Source organism: Halyomorpha halys, unplaced genomic scaffold, assembly GCF_000696795.3.
Source record: "Halyomorpha halys isolate HHAL.00 unplaced genomic scaffold, Hhal_1.1 Scaffold865.1, whole genome shotgun sequence".
In the NCBI taxonomy this organism is placed as follows: Eukaryota; Metazoa; Arthropoda; class Insecta; order Hemiptera; family Pentatomidae; genus Halyomorpha; species Halyomorpha halys.
In genome coordinates this window covers 517,501-538,588 of record NW_027110332.1, presented here as the reverse complement: position 1 = coordinate 538,588, position 21,088 = coordinate 517,501, and the positions used below count along the sequence as shown (strand labels likewise).

At 29.0% G+C, this 21,088-nt stretch overlaps 2 protein-coding genes across 5 annotated transcripts in view; one reads left to right on the top strand and one right to left on the bottom strand.

The window, feature by feature from the left end:
* sbr (small bristles) overlaps positions 1-17,357 on the bottom strand; it is a 33,923-nt gene extending 16,566 nt beyond the window's left edge. The window contains exons 1-8 of one of the 4 annotated variants that reach the window (XM_014430196.2): positions 17,155-17,357; positions 12,481-12,664; positions 7,520-7,591; positions 3,920-4,013; positions 3,695-3,781; positions 2,406-2,510; positions 1,535-1,673; positions 178-374 (exon numbers count right to left, since the gene is read on the bottom strand). In XM_014430196.2, the coding sequence (XP_014285682.1) occupies positions 178-374; positions 1,535-1,673; positions 2,406-2,510; positions 3,695-3,781; positions 3,920-4,013; positions 7,520-7,591; positions 12,481-12,664; positions 17,155-17,209 (933 nt within the window). In that variant the 5' untranslated portion in view covers positions 17,210-17,357. Of the gene's footprint in view, positions 1-177; positions 375-1,534; positions 1,674-2,405; positions 2,511-3,694; positions 3,782-3,919; positions 4,014-7,519; positions 7,592-12,480; positions 12,665-16,410; positions 16,582-17,154 lie in introns of those variants that run through there. The other 3 variants (XM_014430197.2, XM_014430198.2, XM_067048489.1) reach the window with 3 other exon arrangements.
* A 2,705-nt stretch (positions 17,358-20,062) lies between these two features.
* The window catches only part of Ork1 (open rectifier K[+] channel 1), a 165,341-nt gene continuing 164,315 nt past the window's right edge, over positions 20,063-21,088 (top strand). The window contains exon 1 of the mRNA XM_067048487.1: positions 20,063-20,180. The gene's annotated coding sequence lies outside the window, so the exon portion shown is untranslated. The remainder of the gene's footprint in view (positions 20,181-21,088) is intronic.

Genomic DNA, 21,088 nt, shown 5'->3' with positions numbered 1-21,088 from the left:
ATAGTTGATTGAGGAAATAAAAAAATATCAATTTTGCAGATTTTGAAGGGTAAATAAAATAGTAAAAAATAGAACTACTGTAACTTAGTTAAAATTATGCTATACTCAAACAACGAATTATGCACCATAGGCACTTAATTTATAATTTATATTTTAAAATGAAAATATTCAACTTACCTTATTGTTTCCTAAATGAAGCATTTTAACATTTGGGCACTTTTCCACCATAAGCTTCATATGTTCTGTAACATTTAATTTATTATCTGATAAATCTAAAGCAATGAGATCTGGGATTATTTCACCAATGATGTCCAGCACTGCCATCATGATGTTAGGTCGGTTGAGAGGGCAGAAAACATCTTGGCTTATAAATACTGAAAAAAAAAAAAAAAAATTCAGGTAGCACCAAAAACGTATAAAAAACGTACAATTGTATAGATAAGAGAGAAATATAATTCAATCGGTCATTTCAGAAATGACACAAGAGTTGCTTGTGAAAATATCAGATGTGTCACATCTGAAATAAGCCATTCGATTCTGAAACAAGCCACGAGGTGAGAAGGGTATATTCATGTGATTTTTTGATTTAAAACAGAAATTTTATGGAAAGAGGAATTATCAAGCAAAGCAATTCATTAACATTTGCTGTATAAGTAAAATATTACATTTTGGAAGGGAAAATAATTGATTACTTTTTAAGTAATTTCATTTTTTAGTAAATAATAGTATGTTAGTTTTTTTCTCTGCATTCATCTGTACCCTCCCAGGAGCAATCAACAGGTCGAAGGCAGTGAAGTAAGAAGGGAGGGAAATAAGGTATCATTTTAGGATTCTTTTATCTACAGTTCAAAGAAGTTGTACGATTTTTGATAAAAGCTAAAAAAAAAGTAAGCGCTGAGTGTGTAGGAATTTTATGATTAGGATATAATGGCTATCAGTCAAGCTTGAAATAGTAGTTACTTGAATCACATCATCACAATAGCTATTAAGGAATACATATAGAAATAGAAATGTACATACACTTCACTATATATAATAAAATGTTTAAAAAATGATTGTAATAGATTTATTGTCTAGGAGAGATTGAGGTGGCTGATAATGAATGTGAGGGTCACCTAACTCTATCAATTTTCATAATAGTTATTTAAGCTGACCAACATGAAAAAATATTTCAGCCTTAAACTTAGGGAGTCATTACTGAAACATTATTAATAAAATATCTTATTGGTGGATTATAATTGACTGTAATGGTATTGGAAATCAATACATTTACTAACTTAGATATCAATTAACAATACAAAATTTTTTTTAATAAAATTACATAAACCTGAGACAGTGTAGGTATATAAAAAAAAATAATATAAAAATGTCTGATCTCTTGATAAGTATGTATATAATATATATATATAAATTGAATAAAAACAATTTAGAATTGGACACCTCATTACTACAATCTACTTTTAAATGTTGAAAGAGAACATCCCTAAATGAACACATTAAAATTAATAATTGTTTATATAAATATAATACTCACGTCCATCACTGTGGAACTTTGATAAATTAAGAGTCTTTAATTCCGCATTATATCGTGTAGACATTACACCTTTAATTGCTGTAGATAATTTAGTATCTATTTCAACAAATGGTGTGACTGGCCTTACTCTTATGAACAGCTAGAAAAAAAAAATATTAATAAGAATCAAATTAAAAAAATATATTTTGAAAAAGTTTTATAATTAAAAAAATTAATTACTCATTTTATCAGTAAATTATTATTATTTCTTGGTTGATTAGCAAGGTTCAAGGTTGAAAATAATACACCAAAACAAAGTCCAATATGATGCATCTTTAATAATAATAGTCCAATTGTAATTTTTTATTGTAGTGAATTTAATTATCTTTTAAATGATTACCGATATAGATTTTTTCATATAATTTATACTTTTCAAATTGTACTCGATTTTTTTTATTTATTACTTTTTTTAGCTTATTCTTGGGGATTAATTCTATACTTTAAAAGTTAAAAGGACTTAAAAAAAGTAGATTTTAGTCAAGCTTCATCAAAATCATTTGTGCCATAAATGGCTGGAACAAAATGGTAACGGGTTCAGATGATCATCGAAAAAAAAAAACTGATCGAATAGTCTTGGAGAAAAGCCACGGATAGTAGACAGAAGTTTTTTCTTTTTAATTCCATTTTCAGAGTCTAACAGGAGATGCTTTGAAACTAAAACTCCAATTTTGAAATTGTATTTTTTTCTTGTTAGATTATCATAGTTGATCATTCAAAATATGTTACATACACCATAAATGATAATAACAACTTACATACTATTTCGTACTTGAATAACAAAAACTATCAAGCTAAAATATGTTTACGTAAGGAAAATACATAGGAATTATACCTTCCATCCATCATTAGCTGTTATTTTTCTATCAGCATTTGCCAATTCTTGGGCAGCTTGGTGGTCTTCCACAATAAAAGAAGTTTCATCTCTCGACACTTTAAACTGAAAATATAAGCTAATATTAAAAAAGAAAATTAAACTTCTATTCTATTCATGAAATGGATAGATAACTAGAACTTAAAATTCGCATGAATTATTCTTTAAAGAAAAGTCTAAATACAATTTTTAAGCCTTTAAATCTTAAAGAAGTATTATTTTAGATAGGAATTATACATGAAAACCTAAAAGTAGCCATTATTTAACACAGATGATCAACGTTTCCAGTTGACATATCAAGTAAGGTAGACTATAACAAATTTGTCTTTGAATACTACTTAGTCCAGTCAAATTCCAATGAGAAAAAGAGGCTGTGCGAGCAAAAAAGTCAAGTAATGCTGATGTTTCCAGACATTATGGGTAACTATATCAATATTAGAAAACCAAATTTGCAGCTTTAAAAACTTGAGCAACCAACATAATAGAAAAAAAGAGAGCATAATATTGGCACTTTTTTCAGCTGTCACTAAATAATCTCACAACTATGAACCTTACAGAAAATCTTGTCCTATTCTTTTTTTTTTTTTAAGTTGTTTAAATTTGAGAACAAAATGCGCTCCTCTTTACAATCATTGAAATTATAGGACTTTTTTCAGTTGTCACTAAATACTCATTCCAATTTCATAGTCTTAAAATACGGTTTGAATTTAACAAAGTATTAAAGCAGACTGCAAACTCCATTATCTCATATTCAATATGTTAACTAACGATAGGTCCAGAACAACAACAGAAAAGTGGGAGACTTCAAATGACAGAGAGTGAAGGAATTCTGTAAATTAATCTTGTAATTATTTTCATTAACAAGCATGATGTTGCTAATTCAAATTATTGAGAGTAACAAAAGATATAAATTTTTTAAAGATACCGATAAAAATTCAAATCATCAAAAGTCAACTACATTTTACCAATCTATTTCGGGTGTAATTTAAAAAGTACTGATTCAATACTAATTGTTTCAAAAAAACAATCACCTGAATAATACATATTGTTTGCTTTCCTAAAAAAATTTAAAATTTGGATTTATCTATTTTACAACTCCACACCCCACCTGTCTGTAGAATATATTGAAACAGATTTAAATAGCTAAAGTTAAGAAATTTTATTGCCAAAATACATTTATATATATATTAATTTATATAGTATATATCAATCTAAAAATAAATTTATATAAATTATTGAAAAATATGTACCAAATAAGGAACCATAGTATGAGGTTTAATGAATCCAGCCAAGAGTTTAAGCAAATAATCTTTGTCATATTTGTGCCCATTCCTCACCTACAACACAAAATATAATAAAATTAATGTTTAAAAAAAAAATAAAATAAAATAATTGCTGAAGATACTTATCAAAGACATTTGAAACTACTAATTATAAAACATAAAAAAAAAAAAAAAAAAAAAAATACAACTTACACTTATTTTGTACCATTGTGTTGGACTTTCTTGAAAAAATTTTGGGTTTCTTCCCCAACCTCCTTCATCATGATTATTTCTGCGCCGATTATTGCTAGAGAGAAAAAAAAAATTAGTGAGTACCTATTGCTAACAGATAAAAGAATATGGTTATTCCTAAATTATGAATTGAAATAAGATAGTCTAGATACTCTACCAACTACAAAAGTTCGATGATAGAAGGTAATATTTTTTGTCTGAAGTTGGATTAAGAAATTTGTCGAAGGAATGGAGCATTTTTTGGGTCCAAAGAAGATTGACTTTTGATGCAAGAATTTTGAAGTTTCTAGGACTACAGGTAATCAAGCTAACACCGCAACATGACAGTAACAGGTTCTTCTGTCAGACCCAGTAACATTAATTGTTACATCATACTTTTTATCATGTTTTATAAGTTATAATTTATTTCACAAGTTTCAATTAAGAATTATTTATGATTTATAAATAATTCCTTTGAAACATAGGATTATTAGACATTTTAAAATGCAAATTAATGCATTATGGTGATAAATAACATTTATTTAATCATTTGTATATGAAATGAATATTTTGTAATTGTAAGTTATAAAGTTAAATATTAAGATGATTTTTGTTAAGAGATTGGACAAGACAATGCTGTCTAGGTAAAACAAATGCAGATTGCCACACACTTGTAATTAGATTGTAATGCACTTGCAATTTAGTTGTAATTACATGTATTTTTTAAGAAATAATACATGTATCTGACTTGTAGTCAGATGCAGTTTCCATTAAATATTTGAAAATAACCTCAACATTAGAAAATAAATATAAACATCACAATAAAAACAAAACAATAAATTTACTTTAAAAGTAACCTAAAAATAATAAAAAACCTGAGATCACTAAAATGTATGATAATATAAATATTGCCTTGGGTTCCACAGAACCACATGTCGCTTGTACTGTGAGTAAAGAGTTAATTGTTTATTATAGCTAATGTTTTATTTCAGCCTCCACTGGCACATTACCAGTGATGCGGTGAGAGGGTTGCGCTGGGATCTCAAACAGCTCTACCCCTCACACGTGGGGGATAGAGTGGTCTCAGGGATCCTCAGGTCGATAGTATAAATATAGTATATAACAGTGTAAATGTGACTAGAGATTATTTTATTTATTTTTTCATGAACATGTTACAGTTTGATTATGTTCATTTTCTTTATCGTTCTGTTTGTATATATTTAGAGAGAGATTTTATTTATTTTTATATAATTTTTCATTTATTTATTCATTTTTATTTTTATGTTGTTTTATTTTAGTATGAATGTGCTCAGTCATCAATATTACCTATTGCCCAACAATGTTGTGGCTGATTGTAATATTTATCAATAAATAAAGTTTTGAATTAAAAAATATATATATATTTTAGTTATGCATTCTGCCTCTCTACTACTTAAAAATGATATTTTATCATGGCTAAATAAGACTTACAAAGGAAAATGAAGTGCAATGCGAGCATTACACAACTTATACTCACTACACTACACAATCTAGGTCCCCAAATTTTGAGATGATTGGTGGGCTCATGTTTAAGTTATCAAGTTTGTGATTTAAGGGAAAAAAATCAAAAGATCACAGAAAATTATGAACAAAAAATATATTTTTTAATTTAATAATGTATTTCAGGATTTCTCGAGCTGGGAATAACAAATATAAATTTTATTTCTGGTGAGAATGGAACATTTTAACAAAAGATAACAAAGCCGTAATGCAATCGGGAAAGAGGTGGTCACAGTTTTTAGCATTAGAATCGGATATTTCTATTTTTCCTTCTTTCTCCTTTATTTATTCATAAAATTCTTTAATACTTAGTATTTTTATTATAGCTAACAATTAGAACTGTTTATTTTTCTCAAATAAACAAAATCAAAGGCACATACTAAAGAGGAATATTTTTTAAAAATCGTTATTAAAGCCCTGTCAAACTATTTTAATATGGATAAGACTTAGTCATGTTAATTCTACATTCACTTAGCAACTTTACTCAATATCATTAGTCGTTTTTGACAAAATCGAAAAAAATGTGAAAAATCGATTCTAACAAGTGAAAATTATATATTTAAAGCAGGTATATGTCAGCAACTTTTTCAGTAAAACTGATTTGACTGGAAGTGCCACTTAATAGAATTAATTTTTCCACATTTTTTCAATTTCCTCAAAAACGATTAATGATTTTGATTAAACTTTATACACTTTAATATCAGCTAGGTCTTTGAAATAGTCTGACAGGGTTTAAGTAACAAATTTTGAAAACATCTTCCCCTAAAGTACATTTAATTTAATTTGAGATAATTAACTTAAAGAGATAAGAGGAAAATAAATTTTAGCAGGAACATAACACATTTCTGGAAATATGTGTTGTAATGTAAATGCATTATATATCATTGGAAAGCCAAAATTTTTAGAAAAATAATATTTAACACGTTGAAGAAAGTAAGAAAGTAATGAGTGGGGAATGACAAAAACCACATGAATAAAAGATCTGTTTTATATTTAGTCAGTTTGATACTTTTGTCACCTCGACATAGTTATTAAAAAATAACTTTTTTAATATCATTAAACTTATTTTTAAGCCTTTCAGCTGATAGGATAACAATCTCGATAAAATCATTCTTAGTATTTTTAATAACAATGCAGTATTGAATAAATGGTTATTTTAGTTAACTGCCATATTTTTGAAAAGAAAAATATTAAAATTTTGAAATTAGATATAATATAAAAATATCTGTTCTAAAATGATTGAGGATTAATTTCAACGCAAAGCAAGGAGGGGGAGGAGTGAAAGTTGTGTAAAGCATGCACTGTACCAAATTTTTTTTATGCCATTCTTAGGCACAGAAGTGTATAAGTAAGCACAAGTATATAAATAAGGCAAACTCCTTCCTTAATTTTAATTTAATATAAATCTGTAGGAGGTACCTATAAATGCAGATGAATTGGAAGTTGTGTTTCTCAATTGTTAGTTGTAGTAAGTAATTAGTTTTTATTAATACATAGATTTAAGTAGCAGCAGTTATGGCTTTAACCATGTAAGCTTAGCTTCAGCAATGTGAACCTGATTCCATTTCAGAAAAGATAAAGTGGGACATAATTACTATAGGACTGTGATCAGTCAAATTGATTATCAGTGATTTTAGATGGATGCCTGTAGAAATGTAAACTTTTTTTCTGAAATAATGCATTATTATCCTTTTCGAAGTATTTGTTTCTAGTTTGAAACTGCTTGATGACAATGAATAAGGATTATGCAACTGTTTGCACTGAAGAACAAGCTCCAGAAATGATTTCTAATCTACCTGGGCATTATTTTATTGTTTAGTGTATATTCAATATGAGATGGTCAGGGATGCATCAGCAAAAATTACATAAAACAAGTTTCACTAATTGTTTTCATCAATCCACTGATTGCACCCCTCACCATGTTCTCCTCTATTTACATCTTTTTCTAAAAATAACTTTTTTTTTTAAATGCAATGGTTATAAATATATAGATTTAGTCAACTAAATTAAATAAAACAAATACACTCTATTTCATTAACTCACTTAATGTTCGTCATTATATTCCTTGCAAATGAAAATCTTTCACTAACCCTTAGTAAACTTCGATCAGGGTAGCTAGAAAGTATACATCAAATATTAAATAACAAGCAATAGATGTTAATATTATAAAAAAATTGGTTATCCTAAAAAATGAAGAAAAATAGAACCGATTGTGACTTAATTTAGATCCAACACATACATGTTTAATTAAAAATTTAAAATGGAAAGTGTATACTGAAAATAAATAACTTCCATCTAAATCCTTAACTGTAAGGAATGCATGTGATGGCGTTAACAAAACTGTTAAACATACAAGGTATAACAATCAATTAAATTAAATTAAAATCTAAACATTTTTCTGCCATATTAGAACATACAGATTATAATCCTGATTAGGTTAACATACAGATTAGGTTTCCTAGTATAGTAAGTAAATGGAGTTTATTACACCCCAAGGATCCAAACATCACATTTGTTCATTTCATAGGCAACATACAATGTTATTTATCCTTGTACTGATCACAATAAATATATAATTCAATGGGGTACAGAAAAAATTAGCCAAGTCAGTAAAAGTAAGGATGACAGTACAAGACCAATTTTAAGAAGCAGAGAAGATAATTTGAACAATTACTGTTAAAAAAAATCAAATAAAATTGTTATACCTTGTATTTTATCTGGTGTATTAATCATTTTAGGAGACTTTATTATAACAATCTAGTATATTATTATTACACATAATAAGAATCTATTTCATATTGATACTATAAATTACTAATTGTGACCACTCCAAAAATGAGTAGATGAAGGTGCTATGCAACATTTAAATATAAAGAATATTTTAAATAGTTCTTTTTACATAGCCCCTTTATTGACTTTTCCCAAATCTTAAACTTTTTAGTACCGAATGACAATATACCATTCATAGTATTTGCAAAAAGTGCCATTATTTTAGTAACTAGTAAATGCATATGTGATTACTTCTAACTATTCAATATATATAAACTTTACTTACTTACTTTTCAATAAATATAATATATTGTCATTCGACACTAAATAATCTTAAAAACATGATTGTAACATAACACTATCATACACTCGTTTCTTCAATTTAAAAAAATATATTTTAAATAATACAATAAATATTTTTAATTTTATGTTTAGTTTAATTTTTCTTTATACAATAGGTTAGAATACATTTTAATTTCAAATTCGAATTCATCTTAAATAAGTAAAACAGAAAAATAAGCTAAGATAATAGATATATTGTGACATTGGTTTGATACGATTCTGACAACTGAAACTTTGAGAAAGAGAGCTTCAAAGTAATGTTTACCTAATTTTTGTACGTAGTACACTAAAATTTGTTTTTAATTTAAATAGCTTCATTGTGAGAGATTTCTAAGGGCACAATTTTGCTTAATTCGTTTGCTTGAACCTCAAATCAAGGCAACAATATATCATGACATATTCCACAATCAAAATGAAAGGGGCAGAACTAAAAACAGCCATCATCATAAGTTCGTAATTGCTGAACCGTTCTGTGATCCCATCATGTTCTATTTATGAGGTTAGGAAAATAAATACTTAGCTGATTTAACAGCAAACTGTTATGGAACAGGAAAAATCATGTGGCTGAAGCTCTTATTAAATACTGGTTTTGCTTCTTTAATTCTGGTTGTGTAATACAAAACACTAAACATTAAAACAATTTTAAAATGAATCTATATTCAACAGAATAACTTTCTCTGTTATGAAACGAATACTGATTTTAAAAAATGAAAAAAAGTATCTTACAGAATGTTTGACAACAGCATGCATCAGGTTGAAAAAACGCAAATAGGTATTATGTCAGTTATGCTATGCATACATTTTTGACAATCTCAACTGTAATTTTAGAGAAAGGGATAGCAACAAAATTATTTCATGGTTACACACGAGTTTAAAATAAAATACACATAAAAAAAAAAAAAAAAATACATAAGTTTTTTCAATAATGAGAACTCACTTTAATATGATTTTAAAATTAAATCTTCAAATCAAACAAATTAATTAATTCAAATATATTAATAAAACAAACAAACTCAGATAAAAATTTTAAATACCTATCAATCAAAATTTCAAAGCAAAAATTCATCATGCATTATGTTGAAACAAACTCTTTATAATTCAATATTTGTTTTATTGAAAATGACTCCATTAATTATAATTAAATTTAGAGCTCAGTTTTTGAAAAATAATAAATGATATAAAATTTAAAAATAAAGAATATTTTTTTCTTTTAAATCATTTTATTATTTTTTTTTTTTCAATTAGCCCTTTGTTTTTCCTCATAAATTGTGGATGTTATTCACTTGATGAGATGCACTTAGTCATTAATTTATCACGTTTGCAATGCAGACATATGTAATCCAAAATATTGAGGATGCCGTGAGCCGCAATTACAAGGCATATCCAGACAGTAGGAGTACTGAGTGAATTTCTTTTCAAAAGTTGGCAACATTGAGGGGTAGTGGGAGGTTTCCTGAACACAAAGAATACAGAGACCAGTCGGTATTGTCTGTGATAAAAGATCAACAAGAAATCCCACCAAGAGCGAGGTGTACACTGTCATAATACTCTTCAGATTCTAACAAGGCTTGACTAACTCCAACACAACTGCTGTCCCCGCTGATGGTGATCTGTTGCAATCGGAAGGAATTCCAAATATTAGCTCACCACATTTTCAGAAACAGGATTCCAAAATTAGTGAGTGCAAGAGATTTTGTGCTGAGCGATCCAAGCGACAGAGACTCTTTATAATTTAGTAGTATCCTATATAGAGTTAAAAATCAACTTTTGAAAAATTTGTAAAGAGTACATCTTGTAGTTCTGTCCAATTTTTATTGAAAATGTTGATTTATAATACCTATTTGGTAGGGGAACATTAAGCTTTTGAAATAACCTAAACAATTTTTAGATATAGAGTTGTCTTTTGTCAGAAGCTTCCTTATTCTGGCATCCTTATATACTCCTAAATTTTTGAAACAAAAAGTTTTAACTTTACAAATACATGTTTAATTGTATTTTTAAAACATCACAACCACGAATGGATCATAACAGTATTTCTTATTGACTTATTAATAAAATGACCCTAAAGCTAAACATAATACAAATTATTTCAGAAGACATTTGAAAAGGAATTTTAACCAAATAAAAACAAGATGTTCTTTCTTTGATTACTAAAAAAATTCAGACAAATAATACTCCAAAGCCCAGGCGCCCTGTTTAGGAAGTTGGTTGCACTTCAAATCAACAAGCAAAATTAAATATAAGGAATTAGAAATGTAAGATACATTTCATGAGAGTAACTAAATGAAGAGGAAAATAAAAAAAAATGACTGATGTTTCACCATTTGTTTTTATTTATTTATTTTTTTATTGGACGAACTATTAGCAGTAATTTGAGTTGAACATTAATACAACATAAGTCACATTTTAACAGCATAAGTCTGTTACATAGACACAAATCTTAATGGCATCAAGAGACCATTTAAATAAATTTAAAAAATACTTTATTAAAATAGTTTTATCTCCTAGTTGAATAAAAATATGTAGTAAAAGCAATAGTTTCACACAGAAAATTTCATCCAGTAGTATAAAATCTTAGAATCAAAATGAATCTCAATAGATACTATCGATTAATAAGAGAAATACCAAATTGATTTGAAGATTATTGTTAAGAAAAAAACCAAAGTCCATTAAGATTTTTAAAATCTAGTAAGGTGCATGCATCCATCATACAACTTTCACTATCACCTTCCCTACTTAAAAGTTTAAAATAATTCTCGCATATTTCAGAACAGATAATTTATATTATTCACAGAGACAATATTTACCCCTATTTCCAAATGAGATAAGACAAACTCCAATTTCATAGAAATAATATTTCTCCAACATTTTCATTTTGCAGAAGTATAACAGAAATATAAAAATATAACAGTTAACTAAAATTTAAATTGTGCTCTTCGCCATTTATTCAATATTTTTTTTTTCAAATCAATATTGATAACAATGAGAAAGATTTTATGCAATTAGTCATTCTTAAATATAGGTTTAATTGGAGGAAAAAATCAATAATTTAATAACTATGTCGACATGACAACAGTTAAAACATTAAATGGAAAAATTGCACATGCTTCCACTCATTAAAAATCCTATTAGAGCAGATCATTTATAAATGTGTTGTTCCTCTTTGTTTATTACCTACTATACTACGACTTTCTATGTTAAATATTATTTTTTCTAAAATCATTGGCTTTCCAATGGTATATAAAAACATCTATTCAACTAATAATATTTCCGGAAATGTTTTCAATTTGGAAAAAATATTTTTCCTCATATCTCCTTTGGTTGATCATCAAACCCTTTCATAGTTTATATTTATCCAATTTTTTACTACTAATAAAAATGTGAAATGTTTAATTATTTAAAGTTAACAACATTAAAGATACTTTAGAGGAAGATTTTTTATGTATTCAACATTTAAGCCCAGTCAAGACTATTTTAATGAGGATAAGACCTACCTGATTAATACCAGCTACCATAATAAAAGTCCATTTAATTGTACATTGGTATGAGTTAAATCAAAATCAATTCCATAAAGTGGCACTTCTAGTCGCTCAAACTCATTGAAAGAATTTTAACAATGAACTTGCACACCTTGAATATTTAATTTCAGTTTCATACGACTTATAGTTTTTCACCACACCACACCCGTACACACATGCATGCACATACACATAATTTTGTTAGAACTGGTTATTTCAACTTGAGAGGAGCTCAAAACATGTATTTCTGTTGAGAACTCAAAATTAAAATTTTCCACCAACACACAACTTAAATTAAAAATAAACAAATTAACTTCTACCATGATCAACTAATTCAATGGAAATGATTTTAAATGTTATTGGTGTCAAACTTACAATCTTTCATTTCCACGGATATTTCCTGACATTTCAATGTCTTCATCCATAAGCGCAGCTCTGACTTTAGTATCCCAGCCTCTCTGGCGGTTATGTTTATTTCTCCCAGAATTATGGTTTTTAAATGAAACTCTTCTTCCTCCATCATTGTTGTGGGATGGTACTCTATCATCATGCTCATTCCCTGAAAACATATAACCCCTGTTAATAACAACATAATTATATAATTTCTAAATATTATAAATAATTGACTCGTGCTAGGAGAATTCCCATAGATGATTTACGAACTAAATGAAGTGTATGTATGATCAATAAAAGAGGATAATTTCTAATTTCTAAATCAGATATCACAAAAGTTGTAGCTTATGTTAGTTGAAACTAATATGCTTTCTGTAGTAGAGGAGAGGTTTGAATTTTTTGGTAAGTTGTTAGTATATTTTTGCAATACTAAAAGTCTAGAAATGCATTTTTTTGGCCATCATCTTTTTTTTCAAAACCATAAAAAAAATAAAATAAATAAATCTTTTAGGGTATCAATCTACAAAACATTTTCAGCTGAAAACAATTATATCCTTGGTTTTAAAAAATAACTAATAAAATAATGGATAAAAACTGAAGGTTAAAATTTTTAAAGCAATCTATAGCACGTTAAAAATTAATGAAACCTTTTTTAAAGTAGTATTAAATTTGAGCCTTCATAGAGTTCACGAATTATATAGTTTCCTAATTCTTTCTTTTTTCCCCAAATAACGAGGAAATCAACATTGGTGAATTTACCTTGGAAAATATCATAGATATATGGTAAATTTACCTAGCTTTAATTTGAATGCTAATAGACATCTATAAAAGTCTACAATAGACTACAATAATCTATAATAGTTCTTGAGAAATAGTTTTTCAAAAGTCAATTATTTTCTTTTAAATAACATAAAATTAACAATTTGTAAATTTATTTCTACAAATATCTCTGATACTATCAGATTTAAAGATGTTTTTTAACTTCTCTTTTAACATCTAACAGAAAAACTTTTAGTGATAATCAAATAATTATAATAATTAATTATGAAGTGATAATTAAGTGAGTAAATTAAATCAATGCTAAAATTTAGATTTAAATAAATCATCAATATATATAAAATGTTTTAACATTAACCCCATTAAATTATTTCCAAGTCAAAAAAGCATAACGGATAAGAGTAAAAGTTCTGAAGCACTACCCCAATGTGGCATAAGAGGTGGAGCATAAGACATCAAAACTCATTTATAGACCATATTATACTTTTGTGGGTTACAATCTACACTATAATTATTACTAGTTTGATCGGATTAGTTTTCAACTTCCACTCACACAAGGGGTGAACATAACCACAACTAATCCTTTTCATTGAAGATTCGGGCCTAAATTAGCATGAAAACAAACCACCTTATGGTGTCCTGTTAAAACTGACAAGAATGGTTGACTGTTTGCACATTATGCACAATAGGGTACACCTTCACCCACCATTTTGGAGAACTGTTTCAGAGCTAGTACCCAGTTAAGGTTATCTCATTTATAGTAAGCATTAAAGAAATCTCAAGGTTATGAATGATAACCATTCAATTTTTGAACATTTATTTATAAAAGTAATTTAACAAAGTATAAATGTTAATATACATCAGGTTAGTGGGAAGTTTGAACAATAGAAAACACTTTTCCCATATACCTACAAAGTTGATTCTGAAGGATCAATAGAATTTTTGTTGAAGTTAATTTTTTAAATTAACATGTTACATATATTTTATTAGTTGTCCAACTGCAAGTAGTTGGTCAAATTCAACCAATTCACAACTACCTAGTGTATGCATATGTATTACTATATACTTGCAATATTAAAAATAGATAACAAATTCAACATTAAGAGTTAAAAGAAAAAGTAATAAATAACTTTCTGGAAACATCAATTTACTCACCCATTTGAAATAAAGCCTAGAATGATAACATAATACTAAATATGTGAGAATTATATCATAAAATGAAGCATATGGTCATAAAACACGGTATCTTCCATTTTTGTGAATTAAAAAGTTTCAGAGGTTTTAAAAAGAATGTGGTGAAAATTTTGTTTTTTTAAGAAATAATATTGGTATTAAGTGATAGTAGTTGATAGCTGGTTGGAGGTAATACCTGATAACTGACAGAAACACCTGAAGTAGTCTGTTTTAATGATAAGAAAATTAAATTTAATATTTTAAATATCCATAATGGTTCTGACAAGACCTCTTTTTGTTAATAGCAAAGCTTAAGACCCCAAACCTCCCTCCCCCAAAAAAAGTATATCGGATCCAAGTTACGTCTAAAAAATGATAAGAAAAAATGTCTGTACTTCTTGGTATGTTCAGAAGTAACACATGGTATGTACAGTAGATACCATGTTTTACAGCACCTTCATCATTTAATCTACTTAACAAAAGTAGATTTTTAACTTTTATTTCTTTAACTATGAAACAAGTATGTAATAACTGAACTAAGAAAAACATGTACACAATCTGTAATTTGGCGTCAACTTACAAATGTTTTGTAATGTAATGTAATGTAAATGTTTTGTTGAGTACAAACTTGTGGTAAAATAAACATGGTATGCGCAGGCGTTACCATGTTTTACACTCATTAAATCTGTCATGGCAGTATCTACTGTTGTGGTAGCATTGTCACACTGGGTCTTGCATTATAGTTGCTATTGTCACATTAAAACATGTTTACACAATAACAAAAACTTCAAATCACACTAAATGCCAAATACCACATTTTACAACTGATTGCTTTAAATATTGTATAACATGGTGTCTGCAAGTACTCCTCTATTATTAGTTCTTATATCCACAAAAAATATGCTGCAAGTAGCAGCTAATACAAAATTTATTTTCCAAAACATTTAGAATAATTGGGTAATGTAATTTTTGTTGGAGCGAAGCACCAAACATTAGCCTCAAAACTTACCAATTGAATTCCTACATTTTCATTTCGTCAGTTACCATGTTTTACAACCAAATTCCTCAAATATTATAAGGCAACTATCGCATGAGGAATAAATTAATGAATACAAACACCATATAGCACAAGATTTTTTGGATTAAGGTTATAAAGAAAATGCAAAAAATGAGGCAAAATATGAAATGTTAAAAAAATCATGAAATATTGAAAATGAGTAGTTAATATAGGTATTAAGTTCAATAGTAGAAAGGTTAGGGAATTACAGCGGAGTCTATAGAGGAACAGAAACAAAAGAGGGTAGTAACAAAATTAATGAGGAGGATAAAACTGACCATCAGAAATAAAAGAAATCAAATATGACTAACCTCTATGATATAAATCCTCCAACTTTTAAGAAATAATTAATTTTTTACTATTAATAAATACTTTACATACTAAAACTTGCACAATTACACTTAATTTTTCATAAAAGAATTTGGTTTTAGCAATTAAAATACCAATCAAATTTAACTAGGCAAATAAGGCATTCTTAAGTATTTGATATAATTATAAAAACACAAAACAAACATTTACATAATACAATAACATTAAGAACAAACCTATTAGTACAATACTGACTGGAATAAGAAATTAAAATCAATACTAAGTGATAAAGGGGAAAATGGAAAAAATAAATTTACATTTGTAGTCAATTGGTATAGATGAAAGTTATATGAAAATTTCTGAAATAAGATAGGTCAGTACAAATCCACAAGCAAGACGGAAAGCTATAAAAATGTAAACATTCATAAAATAAGAAAAACAATATTTCCTCAATTTCTTATGAATATACTAACATAAAATTATTGAAGCGGGATGGAAAAGTGTTAATAAGCCAAAATATACTAATTAGACTAATATTCAAGGATAATTAAGGATAAATAACCTAAACACAATATTTTCCCCAACATCTACTTTACCTTTATAGTAATTACTTCTATCACGGCCACCTCTTCTATTATTAGGCATGTTAATATTTATCTGTTCTCGACTATAAACTAAAATTCACAGTTGTCAATAACATAAAATTATAAGCAAACTTTACACTCCAGATGAAACTCAACTAAACTCGTGCGTACTCTATGGGTGCAATGTTGCCACCACAAACAAATATCTTCCAAATCCAGTGCATATAATACAATAAAAAAAACATTCGATAAGGCAGTTTTAAATTAAAATTAATTACATTCATACAGTTTATTTACTTAGTCTATTAATAATCTTCAAAACTATTGTGAGCAACTTTGTTAAGATAAATAATGTTGTTTTAGGTAATTCAAAGAAGAAAAATGAGGGTACAAATCCTTCTTATATAAAAAAAAAACTCAAATATAAACAACGTATCTAATGATTTCATACATACTTGTTAACATAGAAAACAAATATGAAGGTAGAAGCTAAAATTATTTCTACGAAAAAACTGTTAGTTGTGGATAAGTAAACAGTGTAACTAAAGCAAATAAGGCATTTAAAGAAATAAAAAACATTTATAGCTCTTTAATGAGTCATTAACATTATTTTTGAAAGTAAACTTAGAAACATAAGAATTGTTTTTAATACTTGATTCTGATCTTTCAACAAATATAAATTATAATTTTTGATGATGATGCTGAAAATGGCTTCAATGAACTTAACACTACACATGATGCTACCCCATGCCTTACCTGGGTTAAGAAGAAGTTTTATTAGCAGATTTTTCTGTGTACGTATTTTATGCATTGATGTGAAAGTTTTTTTGAGTAACCAAATGGAGAAGAGAGAAACAATTATTTTTTTCAGAATTGAAATATCCTAAGGATCGACTAGAACAGCACTAACTAAACACATGAATATCCTCAGAAACCATTTTTAAACAACTGATGCAAATGTGATTTTCACTTAATACAAATATTGTAGGCCTGTTCCAACAACCACTTTTGACTGTCCGGAACTGTAAGGAGCATGCGCAGTATAGGTTTTGAGAGGGAAAACCCGTACTACGCATACTACATACAGCTGTGGGCAAACAAGTGGCTGTTTGGACAGTCCTTGTATTTTCAAAATAATGATGTAGCGATCAGTTTGAGGAAATCAGAAAAAAATAGGTATTCACCATAATTTATCATGTAATATTTTTTTAACACTCTGAATAATTAAAAAACAATTCAGTGAGATTCTAGGGAACAAATACATCACTTCCGGTTAAGCCTGTAAAGTTACTTCAATGTGCTTACTGAACAGTCCAGGAGAAAAAGTATAGAATATCAATAGTAAATTGTTGAGGTATGTGTTTAATCCGGACACCAATTTAGGAGGTGAGGTGCACAAGTGCATCTGAGGGCCTTGGACAATGTGTATTTAGTACTGTTAGGTTAGAAGGTGAATTGACCAGGAGTATCAGATGCAAAGGAGATACTTCCTCCTAACAACCACATATTACCAGCCAGTTCCAAGAATATTCGAATATTCGAGTAAGTGTTAATGGTGTTTGCCTTAGATCCTCACAGGTGGAAAATAAGTCCAAAGGATATTCGCCTCAGATCATTGAGGGATGAAGGTAGCAGTATCAGGTTGCCACGTTATTCTTTTAAATATGTAATTTTTAAATGTGTATGTTATTTATAGGTTGTAATATAATTTTTTATTATAAACCTTAATATTATTGACAAAAATAAAACTTATAGAACATTCAGTGAGAGGGGGCCCGCTATACTATATATTAAATAATTTACTACATGTTAATTAACTTGATATGCTAAATTTAACTTCTTAAAAAATTTTTTTTTAGTCCGACTATAAAAATATAATGAAATGAAATAAGGAAAATTCTAACTAGCCAGTTTTTGTATGTTCGGTGGTGATTCTAGCCAGTATACCATAGCAGAAGATCCACGCGCCCACAATCGCTTCTGCCACACACTGGTGCTGGTAATCTCTTCTAGTGGACACGCCTCTATTTTCAAGGTTAGTGTCGGGTAGCTGAGCCCATACAAATGATGGAAGATCTCTTTTCAGTAACGTTGGACCTCCCTCTGAGGAGTGGAGATTTCGAAGAGACCGACGCCACTGTACCAGGAGGCTTGTACCGGTGCAGGCGAAGACGACTAAACTTCTGAATCATTGCATCCTTCTGCTATCTAGGCGCAAGACACGTACAATCCTCAGTTCAGACGATGCCTCAATCTCTCGAAAGTGCGTCGGCGACAGTGAATGTCGTTAGTGAACTTGAAGTCCACCAGCATGGGCTTAGCTGTCTCGGTCTTTTATTGAAATTCATATTCCAGCAGTTTGTGGTCTGTTTAGATTTCGTAATATCTTTCCCCCAGGTAATGCCTAAAATAATTGAAGGCTCGGTGAATTGCCAATTGTTCCGTGCCGTAGGCAACGTACTTTTCTGCGCTGGAGTGAACGCCTAATAAAATCTAAGAGGCCGTCAAAAGTTGTCATTCTTCTACTACCTAACTGCTCATTTTCGGTGAAGCAAACTAATTTGAATGACAGTTTTTCTCGGATGACTGGCCACTTATTGTTCTTCGATCCAGCTATTTATCTATTTAGCGAAGCTTCTAAATTCCACCATCTATGGTATGCAACGTAGGTAGAAGTCAAACATCCCCAGCAAATTTCACTGAACACTTATCATAGCAGGGCTAGTACAGAATGCGATGGCTTTCACCTTGGCTTAGAAAGCTCTGATTCTGGCGGAGTTCTCAGTATCGCCAGGAAACTCGAATCTCTGAAGAGTATAAAAACATTTCGCCGGGTTCAGTGAGATCAAGCCGCAAGATTCGTCCTTAGGTGCTTTATGCTGTTCTCCATCTCTGGGGCTGATGATGATGTCGTGCAAGAACCACAAGGCGTAGTCCAGACCTCGCACTCGATCCAAGCATCGTTGAAATATCTTTGAAGCGTTTCTTAGTCCTAAGGTGGTGATCACAATTTCGGACTAGGAGATAATATTAATTTAGATATCTTGGGAGTTGACTTACGGAAGATGGAAGATCCTGCAAAGATATAATGGAAACAATTATAATTGGAATCTTGATTTCTGTGCTGTAGAATAAACATGTTAGTCCCTCCTCCCAAAAAACCTTTAGTGCGACAAATCCTGATTCTAATTCGTTCCTGTCAGTGTGATCAAGCAGAATGTTCAGCAAGAAAAAACGAACCCTATACAATTGAAAAAAAGGTCGAAATGGTATGTATGGCCTGTTACAAACAATTCCCGAAGAATGGTGGCCAAAAATGATGTCCCTCTATCGCCTAACATGGAAGCGAAAAATAGGACGTCCCAAGAAGAGATATTTGCAGAATGTGGAGGAGAGCAAGACTGCCAGAGGGTTGAAAGAGGAATGAGAAGATTAGAAAATCGTTATATATTGTCATACATTGTATATGTACATTTTTTATTTATTAATCAAACAAATCAAATGTGGGGAATCCGGTGACGACTGGATTAAGGTCCAAATCCAACGAGGTTGAGATTAGTTAGAACTGTCTAATAATTGTTTTATGAGATCTTCCTTATCTATATCCTTTTTCAGATAAACAAATTATAGCTATAGTTGGGTCCTCAGTAAACCTACTACCGCGGGTCCGGTACAGCCAGCTGGATATTACACTCAAATTCAGAAATCAATCTTTTTAGCTTTATAATCAGTATTTTTTTCAGAACGAAGTTTCTTCGACGCTGATGTCATTGACTAACTTAGTAAGTTTCTTATTACGATTTTAAATATACTCTATCATTTGTATTTTTAATTTCTGATGTAAACTATAATTTTAAGAATAATATATCACGGCTTTGTTTTAATAATGGCACATCTGATAAACAAGTGTTGTTTTTTTGTATTTATTGTATTCCTTATATTGTAGTAGACTGAGTCTACTAAATTACAACCTTACTAGCTTTGGGGTAGTCTATATGAAGACACAACTGGAGAAATAGTTAACCCCAATCTATCTTTATGATCAAACTCAAAGGAAAATCTCCGTTTTTTTGGAAAATGTGCTATAATTAAAGCAAAGCAGCGACATGAGATTGAAAACATTTATATAAATTATTACATTTTATTGATTTGCTTTTGCTTTATAATTTTCAATAATGAAACTTCATAATCTAACATGAAAAATTCAATAAATCTTCTCCATATCGGTAAAATTTGAGATTTTGTGTATAAAGATATGTAGTATCCAAAATCTGTTCGTAACTTTTCTCTTATACTAGTCGGCCGATTTTTTTTTTTTAAATGAACCATAATTAAAGGTTAACGCAGGATGATCCTCGAAACTCTTCATTACCTACTATTTCGGTTTAAAATGGCGACCGAATAGATGCTTCACACGCCTATACCTCGATCATTTATGGAGATAAAATAAACATAGATCAATATCTATGTTTATTTTATCTCCATAAATGGGATTGGATTCCAAAACAATTTTTGGAATCTCTATCCCATATACTTAAAAACATACTTTATATTGTAAACTCTATAGCATGGGAGGCCAACCTAAATGATCTTGCCGGTCAATTTGGAAATACATCACAACTTCGCGAGCTGCACAGTGAAAAATTGAAACGTGTTATTATCATTGTTTTACATGAAACATAGATTATAT